The sequence below is a fragment of the Pagrus major genome, chromosome 1 (genome assembly GCF_040436345.1).
Source record: "Pagrus major chromosome 1, Pma_NU_1.0".
Lineage (NCBI taxonomy): Eukaryota > Metazoa > Chordata > Actinopteri > Spariformes > Sparidae > Pagrus > Pagrus major.
The window spans coordinates 25,501,035-25,523,142 of NC_133215.1; the positions used below are offsets into that span (position 1 = coordinate 25,501,035).

The 22,108-nt window shown below is 45.0% G+C and overlaps 1 protein-coding gene across 1 annotated transcript; it reads left to right on the plus strand.

The window, feature by feature from the left end:
* The first annotated feature begins 1,655 nt into the window (after positions 1 to 1,655).
* LOC141000748 (adhesion G protein-coupled receptor L1-like) lies at positions 1,656 to 21,252 on the plus strand. The gene is made up of 24 exons (XM_073471568.1): positions 1,656 to 1,734; positions 4,366 to 4,579; positions 5,070 to 5,179; positions 6,058 to 6,072; positions 7,389 to 7,596; positions 8,336 to 8,600; positions 8,702 to 9,041; positions 9,120 to 9,413; positions 10,673 to 10,776; positions 10,960 to 11,145; positions 11,258 to 11,296; positions 11,399 to 11,579; positions 11,672 to 11,794; positions 11,952 to 12,169; positions 12,262 to 12,435; positions 13,676 to 13,888; positions 14,000 to 14,220; positions 14,335 to 14,401; positions 14,544 to 14,632; positions 15,920 to 16,088; positions 16,181 to 16,330; positions 16,419 to 16,515; positions 16,622 to 16,732; positions 18,208 to 21,252. Exons 1-24 carry the CDS (start codon positions 1,665 to 1,667, stop codon positions 20,187 to 20,189), a joined length of 5,640 nt encoding a protein of 1,879 aa, XP_073327669.1. The 5' UTR covers positions 1,656 to 1,664; the 3' UTR covers positions 20,190 to 21,252.
* The last annotated feature ends 856 nt before the right edge of the window (positions 21,253 to 22,108 follow it).

Genomic DNA, 22,108 nt, shown 5'->3' on the forward strand with positions numbered 1-22,108 from the left:
TTGTGAACTGAGTGTTGTGCGGAAAAAACTTCACTTATGGTAACTAATACCCCAGGGGACGGGACAGCCGGTAAAGATCACATCCCGGGAGCCTGTGTAGGTGGCTAAAGCTCTAAAACAGCCTCCATCTGGACAAAACTTTATCTAGAAATGCAGAAAACAAGATCATGAAGTTGCTGGGAACTGTCAAATAACAGGAAATGATAGTGACTTGGGAGAAGGTCCGTTGAAGACGATGGAAAAAATGTGAGGGTGTGGAGATAATCAGTAACACACATGGACAGTTTACAGTATGAACATTGTTAAAATTGTCCACAGGAAGTAAGGTTTTTTTTACTTTCATGAGTGCAATAAACCCTTAATTCCTGTAGCCTCTGAGTTCTTAGAGAGAACGGAGTTATCCTAACAGTACAGTTGATAGAAAGGGAAAAAGCCTCCACAGTGTACATGATGAAAAATACTCATTCTGTTGAGCCTTTTATGTCCTGTGTCTCGTGTGTGTGTGTACATGTGTGTGTCACGGTGGTCCTGGGGCTTTTGTTACAGTCTTGTTGGTTCAGTGGACTTAAAGAAGGCAGAGGTCTCTCTTCTCTTTCTAATGTGTGCGCATGTGTGTGTGTGTGTGGGTCCTGCACGGGCACAAGACTTTGAATGCATGTTGGACATTTGTTGAAGAGTGACCTAAATCTGTCTGCCATCATTACCTAACAAGAAGACGGAGAGAAAAAGGAAGTCGCAAATAAACACACGCTAGCACACATATGTATGTGTACACCAGATCCACGTGCACACACTGCAGCAGCAGCAGATTGCTAAGCAGGGGGAAAAAAATAAATAAATGTGATGCCGTGCATGATGCAGTTGAGCCTCCATCCTCCCTTCTGTCCGGGGCCAAGAGTTCAGTCTATATTAAGGAGTCATATTACTGTTGTTCTCTTGTGGCTCGCCCGCCTGCGTCCCGTATGTTCCCTCGTAAAATCTCCACAGTGCAGCGTCGCCCTCTGATCACCTGCGCCTCCAGTCGGCTGTTTACCTCGTTACCCCTGCTGGGGAAGAGATCTTCTCCACGACATCATTTATTCAGGATTACTGAAAAGTGGCCTAAGCTCCCTGCCTGACTCTGTTTGTGTGTGTGTGTTTGTGTTAATATATATGTGGGTGTGTGTGTGTGTGTGAGGATCGAAAGATTAAGACTCTTTTATGGGTCAGTAGCCACTGTTGCTCCTAGCTAATTACGGACTTAAAACACGTACTCACACGCACACGCACAGATACACACTCGCCGTATCTCCTTGCTCACTCTCTCTCTCTCTCTCTCTCTCTCTCTCTCTCTCTCTCTCTCGCTCTCTCAGGCTGCACTGGGCTATCACCATGGTAACAGCAGATTGAGGGACTTTTCGCTGCAACGATTGCTCAATTGTTATCTCTTTTTCTCTCTCTTTCTTCTCGGCCTGTCTCTCTATTATTCTGTCCTTCTCCCACCCTGCTGCGTTTTCTCACTCGTTCATTGTCAGTGTGTGTCGCCGACCATCCAACACACACACAGATCTGCACACAAGGAGAGGCCGCAGCTCTTCACTCTCAATCTCACACTTCCCCTCCTTCCTCCCACAGGCTCTCCTAACGTGGCTGCTGGTGTGACGTCCTAACTCTTCCTGCCCAGCATGGCTGTGTCACTGTGGTTCCTGGGGGTGTGTGCGCTCACTCTGGCTCACGTCGCCCCCTCCGGCCAAGGTAAGAGCCCAGGCGCCAAGGTGGTGTCATAACGGGTGTTGATCCTGACACAGCAATCAGCAGTTTGGATCACAAATAAGGGAAGCAAAAGAATGAGCAATGTCATCAAACAAAAGCTTAGCAAAACATGTGGAGGGTGCAGCTCTCGGCCAAAGGGAGTGTTTCAGGAGAAGCGCCTGTAGCATCTAGTTAATAAACAATCAGTCATTCAGCACCACGGACAGTTACAGTACACCGGTAGCATACTGATCACACTGACGTGTTTGGTTTTAATGTGGCTTTAATCCGGACACAACAAAAGCACCTTTTCACGTGTTCAGGATGCTCAAGCTGATGTGAACAACCGGATTAAGGTAATGGTAATGTGATTTTCTCCAATAACCCTGCTTTACACGGATTAATATGGCAGTCAGGAGAGATGTGACAGCCTTCGAAGGACAGAAAATAAAATCTTACACTTGTCAGGTTGTGTTTACCAAACGTCACATAGCCAGCAGCATAAGCCTTATCCTCCCCACTGACTTGAGACACAAGATACTGCAATGTACCTACGCATCAGATCACATGTAGGTGTCACAGTGGAGGTGCTATGTGATTTATGTCAACAGTCGCACTCTGTTTTCATCTGGGAACCCTTCCAGCGTCAGCTTTCACACATGTCTGCATTAGAATTAAATTAAAATGAAATTAAATCACACCTGAGGTGTTAACAGTGCAAGAATATGTGATAGCTATATGCTAACATTAAATGCTGATATGGGCTTGATTAGATAGAGATAATCACAGCATGGTGTTTGCATCACATTTATTGTGAGTGCAGCATCTTTGTAACATACCTGCCCATGATTGCGCAGGCTGATTGTATCCTTGTTACATGTATTCAAAGGGGAACACATCGTTTTTACATATAAAGGTTGGTGTAACTGCCCTTGGGAGTACTATGATGCCATCAGGTTTCTCTCATTTTAAGGATTTTAGACCACAAATTCATGACATGCACATAGAAGGGACCATTATTATAAAAACAAAAGTCATACTGGAATAAAACTAAAGTTATCGTTTTGAAATATTACTTTGAGGAAAAGTCACACCCACCTATTGTACTTTATTTGAATTTACATCTGTTACATCTCAAGGGTGGCCCCTCGAGATGTAGCATCTCATTTCAAGGGGGTCCTTTCGACACAAATATAAACAGAAATAGTATAACATGACAAACACTGCAAATACACAAACACAGACAATTTGCTCACCCTCTCTCACCCACTCCCCAGCCCTTAACCCTTGTAGTACAAGAAACAATGAAATGCAATTTAAAAATGTAAGTACAGAAATAAAAATAAAATAAATAAATACAATGACCCAGGTAATCTCCAGTGATGTCACTCAGTGGCTAAGATGCATTGTGGGTAATGTAGCTGACCATTTGTTTTTAAACTGTCCATAATGAGTCCAACAGAGTTATAGGAGTGCAATGCTTGACTAGTGGACTGCTTTTTTAGACCCTGCTGTCTACATGTAACTTCCTCTGGAGCAACAAAAGGCTTTATACTACTTTTGAACCTAAATGAACCTAATTACATTCCATCACTGCAAGAGAAAAAAGTCAGGATATTTCAGCCTCTCTGCTGCTTTTGACCACTTTTTAGCCGTGCTAGCAGTGTGGCTTGATGGATGGCATGTTGCCTTTAATCACTTTGCTCCACAGTGAAGTGACTCAGCAACTAACAGATGGATTGCCATGAAATTTTTATGCAGGCTTTCATGGTCCCCAGAGGACAAATATTAAAGACCCCCTCCATTGAAAATGTTTAGTTTTTAACCTTGTTAACCTGTCCATGTTTTTTTTATATTATACAAGACATATCATGAGCAAAATATCCAGTCAACGCCATGGCTGAGCATTTCTGCTTTAGAAATGCAGTCAGACAGCCAGGGTTTCATATGTCACAAACCTAAGGAACCAATCCCGTGGTCCGTCTCATTAACACGCCGTTGCTGGGAAACAAGCTGTATTCAGAAGAAGTCACTGCTGATTATTTTCACGATTAATTGTTAAGTCTATAAAATGTCAAAAAATAGTGACAAATGTTCATCACAATTTCTCACAGCCCAAAGTGACCTCTTTTAACTGCTTCTTTTGGTTGTCGAATAGTCCAAATCACAAAGACTCTTCATTTACTGTCATTAATGACAAAGAAAAGCAACAAATCCTCACATTTAAGAGGCTGGAAAACAGCAAATGTTTTTGCTTGAAAAATGACTTAAACGATTAATTGATTATCAAAATACTTAATAGGTGATTAATTTTCTTTAGATCGACTGATTGTTACAGCTCTAGGCCTTAGATTCTACCTCTCCTGAGTCCTCCGACATTATGGAAGTGCAGTATTAAATAGTTAGATTACCCCTTTGGCTTATCATACAGGCTGCTACAAATCACATTATCCACTCTTCCTACGAAGAGATAAAAGCAACTTTGACAGAACATAACGATTTCTGTCAACTGGATTCTCCAGCTCATTGCAGTCTGAAGACATATTAAATGCTAATTGTCCTTAAATTGCTCTTTTCTCTCCAACCCTCGACCTCATCTTACTTCCCCCCCATCTCCTCCAACTCCATGAGCAGCTATGTCCCGGGCCGCCATGCCGTTTGGTCTCCTGCGCAGGGAGCTGGCGTGCGAGGGTTACCCCATAGAGCTACGCTGCCCAGGTAGTGACGTGGTTATGGTGGAGACCGCCAACTATGGACGCACCGATGACAAGATCTGTGACGCAGACCCCTTCCAAATGGAGAACACACAGTGTTACCTCCCCGATGCACTAAAGATTATGGCCCAGAGGTGTGTATGCGCTTGGTTTGTATTCTGTGTTTGTACAAGAGCTTAAACTTAAATTATACAGCAAAGATGCGAATTGTAATGTCATTTGTGTACGTGCAAACATCTTGGAAGCAGTGTAACCAATCAATAAGAGCATCTACTGTTTCGTACATACAGCGTGTGTGCACTGCTGCAAAACATACATGTGGATTCATGTCAGAGGAAACGTTAGACGAAGCCAATGCTTGTGTTGTAAGTCGTGTGCGCGTGCAGTAATCTCTCCAGCTGGGTCTGAGTGCCTGGCTGCACCATTAGCTGTGTACTCAGCAGTGTTTTCCTAGAAGAACTGATCAATATTTAGCGAGTGGGAGAGGGAGAGCAGACAAATGGAGTGTCCTTTGCTTCCCCTTTCCTGTCCGTTAATCACTCTCCTTCCCTCCTTTGTTTTCTCATTCTATCATCCATCCATCCATCCATCCATCCATCCATCCATCCATCCTCTGTCCTCCAGGTGTAACAACAGGACTCAGTGTGTGGTGGTCGCCGGGGTCGACGTCTTCCCAGACCCCTGTCCTGGAACATACAAGTACCTGGAGATCCAGTACGAGTGTGTCCCTTACAGTGAGTATGCATTCATATAAATACATAAATAAACACACAACATACAGTACACACACACACAGACATGATTACATGAAATTATGTGCATGTGCATGCAAAACCACAGCAATTTAACCTATTTTTGTCGAGCTACATTTTAGGTTGAAGGTGTTTTTTATGTTCTAATAACCTCTGATGTCGACTGTATCCCTGAGAGATTGATGGATAGAAAGGTGTTTTTTTTCTCAGGGAGTGCGTGCGTGCGTGCGTGCGTGCGTGCATGCGTGCGTGCGTGTGTGTGTGTGTGTGTGTATGTGTGAAATACGAAAAGAAAGTTGGATGGAGAAAGTGCAGAGAGGGAAACTGTAGTGCATTTGCATACTGTGTGTCGTCTGTGTGTGCGCGAGTATGCGAGAGTGCGCGGATGCACTCGCGCGTGCATGCGTGTGTGTTTTCTTTTTCAGATTCACGCCACAGGAGTTGCTCTCTTTTCTCCACAGGAGCCTGATTGAGGGAAGGAGAGATCAGGGGGGAAGAGGTGGAGGGAGGGATAAGGGGGAGGATGGGGCGGGGAGGGGAGGGCAGGGGGGAGGAGAAGAGAGGAGAGGAGAGGAGGGGAGGGGAGTATGCTGGGACTCCTTTCGTGCTTCTTCTTTCTTTTATGTGAACTATAATGTTTGTGGTGAGAATGAGATCCAAAGTCTTTATCTGTGCAATTCTTTCTTTCTTTCTTTCTTTCTTTCTTTCTTTCTTTCTTTCTTTCTTTCCTTCTTGCCTTCTTTCCTTCTTTCTTTCTTTCTTTTTCTCTTGCTTGCTTTCTTGCTTCTCTTTACTTCCCTTCTTTCACCCTCTGACTTCTCTTTCTTTCTCTCCCTCTTTTTTTTCCTATGCTTGAGTAGAAGTGGACCAAAAAGGTAAAGACAATACATTGTAGCATCTTGATCTCTCCTTACCCCGACCCCCCTCTTTTTCTCTCCTTCTCTTCCTCTCTCCTACCATTTCTCTCTTCCTCCTACCCTAGGACGTTGTTTCGTAGTCATGCTGGATGTTGCCCCCCTTTATTCATTTCCTCCTCGGTTATTATTTTCTTTTCCCCCCATATTATCCATCTCTTGTTGTATGGAAACCCGTCCTTTTATCCAGTTTTATGCAGGTTCTGCACATCTCTTTCTCTTTCTTCCTTTCTGTCTCTCTCTCTCTGCAGTTTCCTCCCTTCTTCTTCTCCTCTTGCACCTGGTCGATCTCTCTGTCTCTTATTTCTCTCCCTCGGTCTCTCTGTGCACACACAAACATAAACACAACTGCTCACGCAAACATAAACATAATCTTCTATGCTCTCTCTGCTCTATTTCCTTTACACACACAAGCACCCTTTCTTTCTTTCTTTCTTTCTTTCTTTCTTTCTTTCTTTCTTTCTTTCTTTCTTTCTTTCTTTCTTTCTTTCCTTCAAATCCTTCCTTCAAATCCTTCCTTCTTGTCCGATCATCCTCATCATGCTTATTTTCCCTTTTCTTCCCTTATAGGAAGAGCCCCTTATTTATCTTCATAGGAAAAATAAGACCAAATGTGTGTGATTATTTATCCGTCTGGATGTGTGCTTACCAAGCACTGCTTATGTGTGTGAGTGTGTGTGCATGCCTTCTTGCATGCCAGTGTGAGACTGTACAGTATACATATGTGTCCATACAGTTATTGACATGTGGGGTGGACCAATCGTTGTGCCCGGCGTAAACTAACCTGCCCTCTCATTCACTTCAAGGCAAAATTTAGCCCCGCCTTCTGCGTCCCTGATTCTACCTCACACTCTTTTTCACTCTTTTTGCACTAACCCACAAACACACACACACACATATGCACACATGCATACACACACAAAGCACATAAATCCTCTCACACACCTTTCATTGCAGTGTCCCTGTTGTATTACTCACCACACACACACGAACAGTGTGTGATTTCAACACTTAAACGTCTCTTCTGTTGCTTGTCTCTCGGGTTCAGCACAGGTGTTTTAAACCCCTCTCTCTTTTTCTCTTCATTCCTTTTTCTTCTTGCTGCATCAAATGCATCTAATTCAATCCATTTTTCATGCATCGATCCATTTTCTCTCTGCACCTGCCTCCACTATATTTCCACTCTTTTCTCCCCCTGCTCTTCTTCTTCTTGCTCCTTCTCTCTTCTTTTCTCTCTCACATCCTGCTGTCTACCCCTCCTAACTCCCATCTTCCAGTTTTCGTGTGTCCCGGCTCGCTGCTCAGCATCCAGCCGGCCTCCTCTCTCCTGGAGGCGGAGCATCAGTCGGGGGCGTGGTGTAAGGACCCCCTGCAGGCTGGTGACAGGCTGTACGTCATGCCGTGGACGCCATATAGGACAGAGGTGCTGTACGAGTACGCCTCGTGGGACGACTACCGACAGAACAGAGTCACCACCACATATAAGTGAGTAATGTCCACGGTGTGTAGATGTGTTAATTAATTTATGAGGCTCTTTTGAATTTTTGACTTTCTGAAACAGAAATTTGAAGATGTGACCTCGGGCTGTGGAATCTTGAAATAAAATAAAAAATAGTTGTTAGTTGCAGGCTTTGGGGGCTGATTTCATATTCGGTAACGTTAAAGTGCAATGTGTAAAAATTTTGGTTGAAAACATTCAAAACGTCACTGGAATTATCAATAGAATGTGTGAGGTAATAACAGCTTTAACATTACGACAACTACGTATTATGTTGAAAAGCATGTTTAGCATGCTAACCAGCTAGCCCTGGCTTTAAACAGTGTGCACATGCAGGAGGAATTCACAGGAAACTACACATGTAAATGAGTAGCTGTCAATTTAAGGTCATTTCTAATGAAACTGTTGGACTCATGCTATTAAAACATTAAAGGTGTTGCCACATCAACCAGGACAGAAATCTAAAGGATTTCAACTTTAAACGTCTGAAAAAACATCCGTAGATAATATTTATGAGTATTACTAAACCAGTGGGCTGACGTGAGCAAACAAAAAAAGCACAAATTCAAAAATCTTTCATGTCACTTAACCAAAACTGTTGTCACTTGAGAAAATCGTTTTTTTTTTTACCTTTAATTTGCTTTTAATAATATGTATTACATTCTAATATAAATAGCATAAATTTGCATGTGCAGTTCATATTTTTTTTCTCATTCTGTGTCATAGGTTGCCGAGCCGCGTGGACGGTACTGGTTTTGTGGTGTACGACGGCGCCGTGTTTTACAACAAGGAGCGAACGCGTAACCTGGTCAAGTACGACCTGCGGACACGCATCAAGAGCGGCGAAGCAGTGGTGGTCAATGCCAACTACCACGACACCTCTCCGTACCGCTGGGGAGGGAAGTCAGACATTGATCTGGCGGTGGACGAGAACGGCCTTTGGGTGATCTACTCTACTGAAGCCAATAATGGACGCATCGTAGTCAGCCAGGTGCAGTGGAAGCAATGAAAGCAGATAATGATTAAAAAGACACAAGAAGGAATGTTTTAATTAGAGTCCTCTCATCTTCTCACGTCTTTTCTGTCTTCCAGGTGAATCCGTACACCCTGCGCTTCGAGGGTACGTGGGCCACCGGCTTTGACAAGCGCGGGGCGAGCAACGCCTTCATGGCCTGTGGCGTGCTCTACGCTGTGCGCTCCGTCTTCCAGGATGATGAGGGGCAGGCGGAGGGCCGAGTTGGCAGCGACATGGTGGTTTATGCCTACGACACCAGCCGTGGACAGGAGCTGCCCGTTCAAATACCATTCCCCAACCCTTACCAGTACATCTCCTCCATAGACTACAACCCCAGAGACAACCAGCTGTACGTGTGGAATAACTACTACGTGCTGAGATACCCGCTACAGTTTACGCCGCCACCGCCCACTAAAGGTATGTGGAACAAGTGCACTTCTGTATTTGGACATATGTGATGTAACAAGGGAATCAGCAGTGTTTCCTTCCCTCCAGGTCCCCTCTCCTCTCTGATGACGACCGTACGCTCCTACACGGCCACCGTCGCGCTGACCCCAGTGCGACCATCGGCCTCTCACCCAATAGGCGTCATCAACCGAGGGCCCTTTGATCAGCGGCCGATCACAGCCATGGTCCCTCTGACCCCACGTCCACCTCTGCGTGTCCCCTTGGCTCCAGGGAGCCCCGGTCAGGTGGGCGGATGTGAGGGCCGGGTGGCACGAGGGGTGCAGTGGCCACCCACGCTGAAGGGAGAGACAGTGGAGAGGCCCTGCCCTAAAGGGTCACTGGGTAGGTGGTGCCCATGTGTGTGTGTGCAGCATGCCAGTTTCTGTGTTGTGTTGTGTGTGTGTGTGGTATTTGCATGTGTGTGTCTATATCTTGTTTCCCTTTGAAATGTAGTCGAATGTCCTCTCTTTGAACTCGCCTTCAGATGAGAGAGAAGAAGAAAGTAGTGTTGGGAGAAGCTGGGTTCGTCCACTCTTCCTCTCGCTGTGCAGCTGTCTTCAGCCCAGCGCTCCCTCGGAGGAAAAGCTGTTATGCTGATTATGTAGATAAGCCTGTGGAGCATTTTGCCTCGTCCTAATCATGTTGAATGGCTTGGACATGGTTTCAGCACAGAGATGATAATTACACTGGGAATAATCTTATGTTAAATCTGGTTTAGAACTGAAGACGGGTGTCCTATGTTTACACTTACACTGGCAGAACTGGTGTATAACAGACACTCTAGTATTATATGTATTATTATATATATATAAACACAATAAGTTTCTTTTTCTTTTTTTTTTCTTTCTTGCACTATATAAGAATTGGCCATCTGTTGACTTCACACGGCCAACAAATAAGGGCAGCATATCACCAGTGACTATTGTGTTCATACATCCATGACTGAAGCTACTGTTAGCTTGGTTAGCCATACATTCTTTACAATTTATAAAATTCTTACATGAAACAATTAAACGGATCAGATAAAGCACAACACTTAACTAGCTTTGAATTATCACCTGACTGTTGCTGTGCGGTGCTTTTTAGCCTCGTGTAGCTTATAATTTTTTTTTTTAGGGAAATGCAAGGTTCAGTCTCAGCGCTCTAAGCATCATCATTTCCAGCAGCAGCTCTGCCCCGCCCTCGGCCAAACAGACATGCTGCTCTTTTTGATAGACTGAGAGCAGAGATCAAACAGCGATGTAATTTTGTGAAGTCACTTCACACTGTTATTGGCAGGGGGCAACTCACCCACTGCCCGAAGGCTGACACCCAGAAACATCCTGAACGCAGCAAAATACTGAGATCAGTTAAAACAATCCTGCATAGTATACCCTTCATGAAGTGACAGTTCATCTAAAAGACACATTTAATTGTTGGTTTTTGTTATTAACTGGTAAAAAAAATGTAGTAGCTATATTTGGTCGTCCTGTAAGGGTAAAAGACACATGGAAAAACATGTGCAGGGAGAAAATACAAAGTGACAGACGACTTCAGGACCTTTTAACACAAACTGTTCTTTCTCTCTCTGTCTGTCTGCACCACCCTGTCTGTCTCTGCAGGTATAGCCTCCTATCAGTGCATGCAGTCTCCAGTGGGTTGGAGCTCCAGAGGGCCTGACCTTTCCAACTGCACCTCTCCCTGGGTCAGCCAAATTGCACAGAAGGTTAGTCACACATTCACACAAACACATTTACACACATTTACACACACACGCACGCACGCACGCACGCACGCACACACACACACACACACACACACTGTGCAAATGCCCCAAAGCCAGTCAGCAAGCAGTTCTCTCTTAAATGTCAAAATATTTGACATTACAAACACCCCCGCCTCACTCCAGATCAAGAGCGGAGAGAACGCAGCCAACATCGCCGGGGAGCTGGTCAACCTGACGCGTGGGCGGATCTATGCCGGTGATGTCAGCATGTCCGTCAGGCTAATTGAACAGCTATTGGACATCCTGGACTCCCAGCTCCAGGCATTGAGACCAGCCAATAAAGAGTCAGCGGCACGCAATTACAACAAGGTAAATTGTGCCTGTTGTCAGAGCAGATGTGTGCTTGACCTTTCTTGGAAATGAAAGCAGAAATGTCAGTGATGATGGCTTTAACAATAGATGTTTTTTTTTTCCTTTTCAGCTGCAAAAGAGGGAGCGCACATGCAGAGCTTATGTTCAGGTAAGACAGACAGACAGACAGACAGACAGACAGACAGACAGGTAAATTGATCATTTTCAGGAGCAAGAATAAAACACTTTTTCCTGCCTTTCTCTCCGTCAGGCGGTCGTTCAGACAGTTGATAATCTGTTGGGTCCTGAGGCTCTTGTGTCCTGGGCAGATATGAGCGGTGCTGACCAGTCCCGCTCAGCATCACTACTGTTAGACGCAGTAGAAAAAGGGGCATTTCTATTGGCTAACAATCTCTATGAAGGTCGTTTCAGTGACAGGGCACCAAATGTCGGTACGTGGACGTTCTCTTTCTTATCAGTTATGCTCTAAACATTGTGTAAATTATCAGTTCAGTTAAGATTTTGTGTTCTTGTGTGTGCACAGATCTGGAGGTATATGTACTCAACACAGAGGCAGACATACAGGACCTGAGGTTCCCTCACTCCTACGACAGTGACAGCATCTTGCAGATATCAGCACTGGCTCTGCAGCAGTACAGCAACAATGGTCTGTGGCACACACCAAACAAATCAACATTTTGTACTTCACATATTAAAAATCTGAATTATAAAATATAAGATGTCTCATCTTGAGTGTGATAAATGAAAGTAGAGTAAAAACAGTAGAAATAAATCTATGTTGTGTCTCTCTCTTTCCTCTGCAGGCCAGGTGAAGCTGGTCCTCACTCTCTATAAGAACCTGGGCTCCTTCCTGACCACCCAGAACTCCACTCTGCGGCTCGGTCTGGGGCTGGGCCAGGGGTCCGATGCCAGGCGTAGGAGCCTGGTGGTCAACTCCCATGTCATCTCTGCGTCTGTGCACAGAGGATCCAACAGAGTGTACCTTTCCGAGCCGGTGATCTTCACTCTAAGGCACCTGCAGGTCTGAGTTTACCTCAAAATGAATGTTTAGACTGTGCAGAATCCGGTTCCTGAGTATCTTTTATAGGCACTAATATGTGTTTGCCTCCGCAGCTGGAGAACCACTTTGGCCCCAACTGCTCTTTCTGGAACGCATCAGGGGTTTCTGGGAGCGGCAGGTGGTCCACACAGGGCTGCCGCCTGTTACACACCAACAACACACACACTACCTGCGCCTGCAACCACCTGTCCAGCTATGCTGTGCTCATGACGTATCAGCAACCGGCTGTGAGTAACACACACCACAAAAACAGCACGTGACAGTGTTTAGTTCACATTCGCAGCCGATAGAAAGCAGATTTAGGGCTTAAGTGTGATTTTTTTGCTTGATATGTGTGAAACTTGTCTCGACCAGAACAGAAAGACAATAGACCATATTCACACGGCAGCCATTTTCCAACTGTAAAGCAACTGTAAAGAAGATAGTTAGTTTCATCCAGATGGACACCGGACCATATTTCTAGGTAAAACAACAGGTTTGATAACCAATTAGCTTCCAGTAAGCAACAGCTAACGTTAGCATTCAACCACATCCTGGCTAACGACACTGGTTTGAAGCAATACGATTAGGAAAGGCAAAAATTAACTCAGAAATATCAACACACATCTTGGAGACATTTGTCTAAACCTGGAAGTGAAACACACAGGATGTAAACAAACGGTAATGTTAGTTAGGAAGTTGTTGAATGCTAACATCAGCTAACGGGCTATCGAATATGTTGTTTTACCATGAATTATGGCCGAATGTGCCTCCAAATTTTCACTGTCCATCATCTTTCCGGTTGCTGATCAGTTGGGAAGCTGTAAAATGACAACAGTTTGTCATATAACCCTGGAACACAGCAGCATCACATTATCCAGCATTCAAGCTTCCCACCCTGAGCGTGACGATGGAGGAAAATGTTGTGAAGCAAAATTTAGCTTTATCTGAACCACCTTTGATTTGTCAGTGTGTTTAATTTGTACAAATATTGAGCCAATAGCCACGGCATGTGCTACACATTATTACTGCCAACGTTTTTTTTTTTGAGATGATCAGGTGCCAAACGTGAATCTCATAAATCCAGCTCCATCTTCGACCACCAATTGCGCCCCGGCTCCACCCTTGTGCACTCATTTGCTGTAGCACGGTTGGACTCCACCACCATGGAGCTCTCCAAAATGTTGTTTAAAAATCAAGCTCAGAGGGGGTGATAATTGTGGGTTGTAGCTGCATGAGGGAGAGAGAGTGATGAATGCTGCAGGGTATTTTGTCCTGCCATGAAACTGAATTCAGTATTTCTCTGCAAGATGTTCTCTTTGTTAGGTGTGATTTTATTCATCTGAATGGATGTTATGTAACACGCAGGGTTACGCAACCAGAGGCAAAGACACACGATGATCCACATATGCTCTACATTCATACACTCTTTATGATCTGATGTAAAAAGAAAAATGGTCTCTGCTCTCTCCTGCTCCTCCTCATCAGTTCGGGGTCGGTGTCGAGGAGCTTCTCGTCTATGTGGTTTCCTGGGTTGGCATCTCTGTAGCACTGGTGTGTCTGGCCACCTGCCTTACCACCCTGTGCTGCCAGGGGGCGCCCTGGCACACGGACCACAGCACCATCCACTGCAACCTGTGGGCCAACCTGCTCATCACTGAACTGCTCTTCCTGGTCGGTGCCAACAAGACTCAATACACAGTGAGTGCTTTGACTGAACACATACAGAATAGAAGAGTACGATATTCTGGATCTTTCTTGTATGTTAAAGGATTTTGTGAAATAATCCTCCTGCTCTGTCCAAATTTCCAGGTTGTGTGCTCCATCATTGCTGGCCTGCTGCACTTCTCACTGCTCTCAGTGTTTTGCTGGTTGTGTCTGGAGGGGGTGGAGCTGTACCTGCTGCAGCGGGAGGTGTTTGAGGGACGTAACTCCAGGAGGAAGTATTTCTACCTGTGTGGCTACTCTATTCCTGGGCTGGTGGTGGCCGTGTCCGCAGCCATAGACTTCAGAGGCTACGGCTCAAAAACTGCGTAAGTTCTCTGTTCTGTTCACTTTTTGTTTCGGCTCAGAATGACTTTGTTATTTTAGGGGTTCTTAAATGTATTGTCAATTGCTTGTGTGTTTCTATGTGTGTGTGTGTGTAGATGCTGGCTGCGAACAGATAATTACTTCATCTCAAGTTTCCTTGGACCCGTTGCTGTCATCATTACGGTGAGATAGAATGCTCTCATGAAGATACATCATTTCAGATGTTTACATTTATTTTTATGTAAGTCATCAGAGTGTAAAAACATCATGTTGAGTCATTATGAGGATTTAACGGTCTTGCTGTTTGTTCTTTTTTGGGCCTCAGTTGAACCTGGTTATCTTGGTGATGACCTTACATAAGATGCACAGCACTGCTGCTTTGAAGCCCGACTCCAGTCGCCATGACAGCCTGAGGTATGTACAGTGTGTCATGCTGATGTGTTGTGGTTTTATAATGTGTAGAGCTCTATTTTTGGTAGCTTTTGCATAAGAAAAAGAAAAAAAAGTTGAATTTCTGAACTGAAAAAGGGCCTGCGTTGGTAAAAACTTGTTGCATGCTCATTTGTAATATCAGATAGTATTTTAATAGCTCTCTGGGCTTTTGTTCATTGCTGTGCCCCAAAACCTGATTAAACCAAAAAAAATGAAAGAAAACTTCAAAAATGAGTTTGAAAATGAATGTCTCCTGAGCTGGAGGCAGTCTGTTATGTATGAAAAACCTAATCTCTATTTAGAGATATTAGTTCATTAAAATATTTAAGACTTATCCTAGCTGAGACAGGGAGCCGGTGTAAAATAGATCAAACAGATGTAATTTGTTCTTTCTTTTGTCTTAGTAAAGCTCCAGCAGTTTGTTAATGAGCAGCATTTTGAATAGTTTCAATTCTGGCATTCAGAGCTTTTAGAAGAGCAGAATAAAACACGCTGTAGCAGGCTTAATAGTCTGATACTTTGAGTGAGTAAAGGTCAAAATTGAGCAATGCTAAAATAGAGGGGCAAAAGTGCACTCAACAAAGGACAAAGAGAGCTTGGGTGTGTGTTAGTAAAGTCAGGGAATTTTGTCAGAATGCTCCTTTAGTTGTAGTTTTTCAGTGTCTTTTTAACCTCAGGGGAGCTTGACAACAGTGGCACTGATAGATGTGTGCAAGTCCTTTACTTGAAATGTGTTGCACGCACCCCAGCTCTTTTTTTTTTTTTTATCCTTGTTTTCAGCTCATCAGTGCTTTTTAAAGGGGCACTATGTAGTTTTGGAGAAGAAATTCAAACTCTGAATTTTCATATTTACAATATTAATGAGGTAATAATACAAACTCAGACTTATTTATTTTTTCCATAACTGAATAAACAAGCTGTTCTCAGAGGAAAATAAGGTCCCAGAACACTGTTTGAAGCTAGAAAGGTGGCAGGGCCCGCCACATATAAACAAAGTATAACAGTATGAAAAGTGTTGTCCTTTAAGGTCAGTTTGTGTATTCAGTTTATTCATGAAAACAAAGAGAGTTTGTTTATTTAGTTTCTTCAGTCAATGAAGAATTTCTCTTCTGAATCAAAGTTCTACCCCCAAACTACATAGTGCCCCTTTAAAGCAAGAAATCTAATGAGAAAAGCATTCTGACAGATTAAAGGTGAGTGAACTGTCGTTAAAATTGCTCATCAGAATGAAAGTACAGCGTGTTTTATCTCGTGTCCTGTTGTCTTCAGGGCGTGGGCGGTGGGCTCCCTGACGTTGCTCTTCCTGCAGAGCGTCACCTGGTCCTCGGGCCTGATGTTCCTCTCTGCTCCGTCTCTCCTCCTGGCTTACCTCTTCTCCTCCCTCAACACGGCCCAGGCCCTCCTCATCACCATACTGCACTGCACCCTTGCCAGGAAGGTGTGTCTCTGTGTTCATATGTCATTATGCAGGAATCCTTGTGTTACGTCATCATTTGTGACTAAACAGATATGTTTAAACGTTGCCTGCAGGGTCAGAAGGACTATGGCAGATGCCTGCGTCTCTCGCAGTGCTGTGTCACTTCTTCTTCCAGCTCTCCAGACTCAGTGAAGGGCGCTGCCCTGCGCTCCAACAGCCGCTACACCAGCAGCCAGAGTCGGCGAGCTACAGCTAACAGACAGGTGCATTATAATACACTGTACCTCTGTGTTTCTTTCTCTCTGTGTGTCTGAATCAGTTCTGACCTTATGTGGGATAATCCTTTTCCAGAGTCGTATCAGGAGGATGTGGAATGACACTGTTCGCAGACAGACTGAATCGTCTTTCATAGCTGCAGACGTGAACAACACCCCGACTCTTAACAGAGGTAAAGATTACTGCCTTTTTCTTTCTTTTTAAATCTCAGCGTTGCCTCCTCTACTGTTCAAGGTTGCTACATTTATTTTTCTTCCTCTCTCGCTCTCCATCCTCAGCGGCTTTGGGGAACCATTTCCTTACTAATCCAGTTTTGCAGACTCATGCTGGAGCCTCTCCTTATGACACAATGCTGGCCCAGGGATACAATCAACCCTTCACCTCCACAGGTATGTTTCACTATAACTTTCCCTTGATGCATCTGTGTTTCTACACAGCTAACTGACTCTCTCACTTTATGTTTGTTTCTTTGACTGTCCTTTGTTTATGTGTGCTCACAGTACTTTGCAAAACCCTTATGCCACATTGAAAAATGTCTTTGTTAAGTAACTTACATACGTAGTAACTATTTAGAAGGAAAAAAAAGTTGGTGACTTAAAGGTCAAATATTGTAGAAAGCAAAATTTCCCTTTAGGTGCTACATAAATACTGTGACACTGTCAAAACGCCCAAATCCACGGAGACATGCACACAGCCTATATTCACAAACTGCACCTTCAAATGAGTTGCCAAGACGTCTGTAAGGTTGTGATGTCACAACTATACTTTCAACAGCCCGCAGCACAGCTGTGATTGCAAAAACACAGACAGACCTGATGCAGAAACACGATAGGTGGTGCTTGCTCAGGCCAGTGAGAGCTGACCAATCAGAGCAGACTGGCACTAAATCCTTCAAACAGGGGGTGAATGGAGGTAGTGCAGGAATGGACAGTATGAGAAAATAATGTATTTTTTGAACATTAAAGCATGTAAGCATTTTCTAATACACACAGTGAAGCTGGTAATGGGCATAATACGGGGCAGCACATCATCAAAGAAACCACCAACTGCCAGCATCTTTCCACATCTGCGGGGCCCGGTCACCTTTGGTCATGAGTCCAGATTTTGGAACCATTAGTAAGGTCCTGCCAGAAGATTTCAAGCAGCCATCAGCCTCATAAGGAGTTAGCAACTCACAGATTCAGACAGGAGCCAGGCCATTCAAGGTTTCAAAATATATACCTGTATATCTGTGATGAGATCATCTTGGCCAGTAGTATCAGGTGGTTGTTTTCGTTCAGGCTCTACTGCCTGAATTTCTTCTTTGTGGCCTAAGACTTCTGCTCAGTACAGTTTGTTATTTTTTTGTCTCTGATCAGTATGCATATTTATAATTTAGAGGTCCTAAAATGTTTTTGCTTTATACCAGTGTGGTGTTCTGTTTTTAAGTTTTTGACCTTGAATCGTTGTCTTTTAAATGTTTTTTGACACTCTCCCTCTCTGTCTCTCTGTCTTAACGTGGACCAGTAGGAACCTTCAGAAACAAGCAGAGTATGAGCTCTTTTATTGTGCTCTCTCAAATCATTGAGCGCCACTTCCTCGTACACTGTCCTTCAATTCATAGACTATCTGTGCAATATTTGCACACAGTAATTATTCATAGACCATGAAGACATAGCATACATAACATCTCCTTCATGTGGCAACATTACCATACTTTTCATCAAAGAAATTTGTTAATATCTAAATATTTTTGGTAAAGCCACGCCCTCAGTAGGCACATGTACCCTGAACTCTCTCATTCATACATTCACTCATGTAAATCTCTTTGTGTAAAAATTTCATCCATGTTTGATAATTGGTATCTTCCTGTTTCTTCCAACAGAGGGTGTTGTGTCCCAGAGCCAGGAGTCCTGTGGACTGGACAGTGTGTGTCTCAATGGAGGCTACACCCCTAACACCTTCACCCTGCACGGTCTTGGAACCACACCCGGCTCCCGAGCTGGAGTGGTGGGCAGCACCGACCTTCTGAGGGAGGGAGGAGTTGGGATGGGAGGGGATGACATCTCCCCAGCCCTCCTCACCCCCCACGGGGCCACGGATCTGAGCGGTGGTGCTGGTATGCGTCGTAACCTGTCTGATGCGGCAGCGCTGGAGAAGATGATCATCTCTGAGCTGGTGCAGAGCAACCTGAGGCCCTCGGTCCCCATGCCAGTTCCTCCTGAACGCTACGGAAGCCTGGCGAGGCCTCACCACCACGACAGGGCAGCTCTCACTCACACTGCCACTTTAACCCGACATGCACAGCCGCCCCAAGAGGGCTGGGCTGCCACCATGCAGCCGAACACACGCCCAAACGCACAAGAGGGCTGGCCGCATACGAGACATCACACACAAGACGCTGAGACACATTCCACGACACGTGGACAGGATCAGGCTACTACGCCGCGATTACAAGATGGCTGGTCACACACACGTGTTTCTGGAGAATCTGAGTCCCGTGAGCTCCTTAAAGACGGGGACAGGGTGATGCAAGGCACTCTGGGTCGCCGTGGGCTCCAAGACAGGCAGCAAGCGCGTCCCCCTGATGTTCAGGCTAGGCCCTACTCCACCCTCAGCCGCACCCCTGGAACTCTGTCCCGCCATCGTAACACAGTGGAGTCGAGTGGAGGGACGGACAGAGACAGAGAGAGAGACAGGGAGAGAGAAAGGGACCGGTACCGAGACAGGCCCCTCCCACCTCCTCCTCCGCCTCCCCCACAGGAGTCAGAGCCCCTGTACAAGGCCCTGGAGGAGCCGCTGCTGATGAAACAGAGGGAGGCAGGCGTAGAGACATGGAGGGGCGGCCAGGACAGAGAGAAGGACGAGACGTTTCTCTTGAAAAGAGACGGGGTGATAGACGAATGGAGGGGAGGAACCGAGAGAGTGAGGGACGAGTCTTTTACCTCTCAGAAGAGAGATGGAGAGATGGACGAATGGAGGGGTGGAGTAGAGAGAGGGAGGGAGGAAACTCATCTGCTGGAGAAGAGAGGAGGACGGATGGAGGTGTGGCGGGGAGGATCAGACACAGAGCAGGAAGAGACTTTTATAACGCAGAAGAAAGATTTTGCGATTGAAGGATGGCGAGGCGGGGTGGAGAGAGAGAAGGACGAATCCTTGTTTTTAAAGGACAGAGATGGATGGAGGGCAGGGATCGAACGAGAGAATGACAAACACAAGGACAGAGTGCTGGATGTGTGGAGAGGAGGGTTGGATGTAGACAGAGAGGAGCCTTTCCTCTTTGAGAGCAAAGATGGAGGTCTCGACGCGAGGAAAAGAGGATCTCTTCGTTACCATGGCGAACGAGAGGATTCTGACAGCTTTGCTCTGCCTTTGACCCCTGACCTTGACCTCGACCCTGACTCCTCACCTATCTACGCCCGAGATTCAAACCCCTCCCCGCTCTACCCCGGAGACCGCCGCTCGCCGCCACTCAGCATCTTCCCCCGAAGCTCTCCCCCGACGAATATATTCGCTCCTCGAGACACCAACTCGCCTCCGAACAATCTCTACTCCCGCCACTCCCCCCAGGTGTACAGCCGAAGCAGCTCCCCTCCTCGCTTCTACACCCGCACCTCCCCTCCGACCCTCTCGTACCCCGACAGCAGCCCTGAAGGTCCAGAAGAGGTCAGCCCCACTGGCCAGCCCCAACGACCCGCTCTGGAACTTCCCTACAGCCTGGGGCGACCCCCGCTGGGTCCTCGGCCCAATCACCTGCAGACCTTCTACCAGCCGCCGCCGCTGGCATCCAATGGAGAAGCAGTGTACACAGCAGAGCCCGCCTCTGAGGGAGAGGACGGACAGATGCAGCGGGTGACGAGCCTGTGACTAGGGCGGTGGTGATCGGGGCATAGAAACCAGGCAGGAGGAAGAAGATGGTGATAACAACAAATAAGGATGATCAAACTGATGGAAAATGATGATGATGATGATGATGGTGATGATGATGACAATGTTGAGGATAGTGACAATTGATGATGAAGGTAACGATGATGACAGTGACGGCTCCTTCCTGCTTCTATCTCCCGATCACCACGAGACTTCCCCCTTTTCATGTTTTGTTACTTTTCTATGACTGTGATCCATTTATAACTCTTCCTCCTCCTCTTCCCCTTCCACTTTCTCTCTTTCCTGAAACCCTGATGTGTCTTCCCATCTCATCGGTGCTTATCCTTATTTGCCCATCGTCCATAAGTTTCTATTGGTTCATCGGCTGGGTGTTTTTCCCTCCCTGTAGCAAGCAAACAGTGTGTCAAAGAAGCACTTGTGTGTTGCCAAAAAATCCTTTCAAAGAACATGTGCATGACTTTATAGTGGCTTTACAAGGCTACATACTGTAGGAGGAAAGTGCTGAAGTGTGTGTGCGAGCGAGCGAGCGTACGTGCGAGTGTGTGTGTAGCTTGATGAGCATGCGTGTGTGCCAGGATGTGTGTGTGTGAGTGCGTGCCTGTATATACATCATTCTTGTATAATTAATGTATCACAGTGAAGCATTTTATCAATATCAACTGGGGGGCCTCTTACACACATTCCCTCTGACTGATTTTGAACTCTTGACCAATCCCATTTTCACATCAAGACCAAACCTCCGCCCCTCCGCCCTCCTCCACCTGCCACTGACTGTTGGTGATGGAACTCATAGCGACAGAACTCTTGACTCCAGAGCCAGAGATCATATGAAACCTCAGAACTTTTCTGCAACCCCCTGAGATCCTTGTACATATCGACCTCGAGTGTTCCGATTCTGTCTTGTATTGCTATTGAAGTTCAAGTAAACATGTGAAATAAATGTTCCCGTCTTTCTCTCTGTGTGGATGTAGCGGCAGTGGGAGGGTTTCGGGAGAGGGAGAAAGATATATGCAGAGGAAGCGGAGAGACTGATGAGGTGTATACTGACGAGAAAAACTCAAAGTCAAATAAAAAGATCAAAAAATACTGGTAACTAAGTACATTTACTCAATTATGCACTTGTAGTTTAGTTGAGTTCTTCCATTTCCAACATTGTTCTTGTACGGGAAATATTGTACTTTTTTACTAACAACTAAAGTTATTTTCAGATTAAGGTTTTACACACTAATCATACACTGATTTCATCAGCTACAACACTGACATGCTTCTTACACATCTATGCACCAGTGCTAATGCTCAAATATATTAGTTATAGTTATATAACTCTCACAGAAGCCAGTCGGCTGCATAATGAGTACTTTGACTTCTAATTATGTATACAAAACTCTTAATACTTTACTATAACTTAAAGATAAAATATGTAACATTTCAGCATTAAAGGTGCACTATGTAGTGCGAAAGACATTTTAATCAGAAGAGCAAAATCTTCATTGATTTTTTTTATTCCTAAACTAAAAAAACAAACTCTCTGAAACAAGCCATCTGAAATGTGATTTATCAGAAGAGAAAGATCTTCATTGACTGATTTTGTATGCCGAAACAAACTTAATAAACAAACTCATGACTGAATAAACTGAATAAAAGGACAATACAGTTTCATACTGTTTTACCTTTCTAGCTTCAAACAGTGCTCTGGAGACCTTATTTTCCTCTAAACGGTTTGTTTGTTCAGTTATGGAAAAAATAAATCTTTCTGAGTTTGTATTATTACCTCATTAGTATTGTGAATATTAGGGAGGGATGTGGAAGGTCTCATTTCTCACGTCACGTTACAATCTGCTCATATATAGCCAATATAAAAGTGATTAATACATTTAAATTGCTGCAAATTGTTTCAG

Bases quoted from the DNA above. Each gene is read 5' to 3' on its own strand.
- LOC141000748 (XM_073471568.1), top strand. From the start codon at position 1,665: ATGGCTGTGTCACTGTGGTTCCTGGGGGTGTGTGCGCTCACTCTGGCT. The intron at 14,633-15,919 runs GTATGTACAGTG...TGTTGTCTTCAG, and splicing joins AGTCGCCATGACAGCCTGAG to GGCGTGGGCGGTGGGCTCCC. The intron at 16,733-18,207 runs GTATGTTTCACT...TTCTTCCAACAG, and splicing joins TCAACCCTTCACCTCCACAG to AGGGTGTTGTGTCCCAGAGC.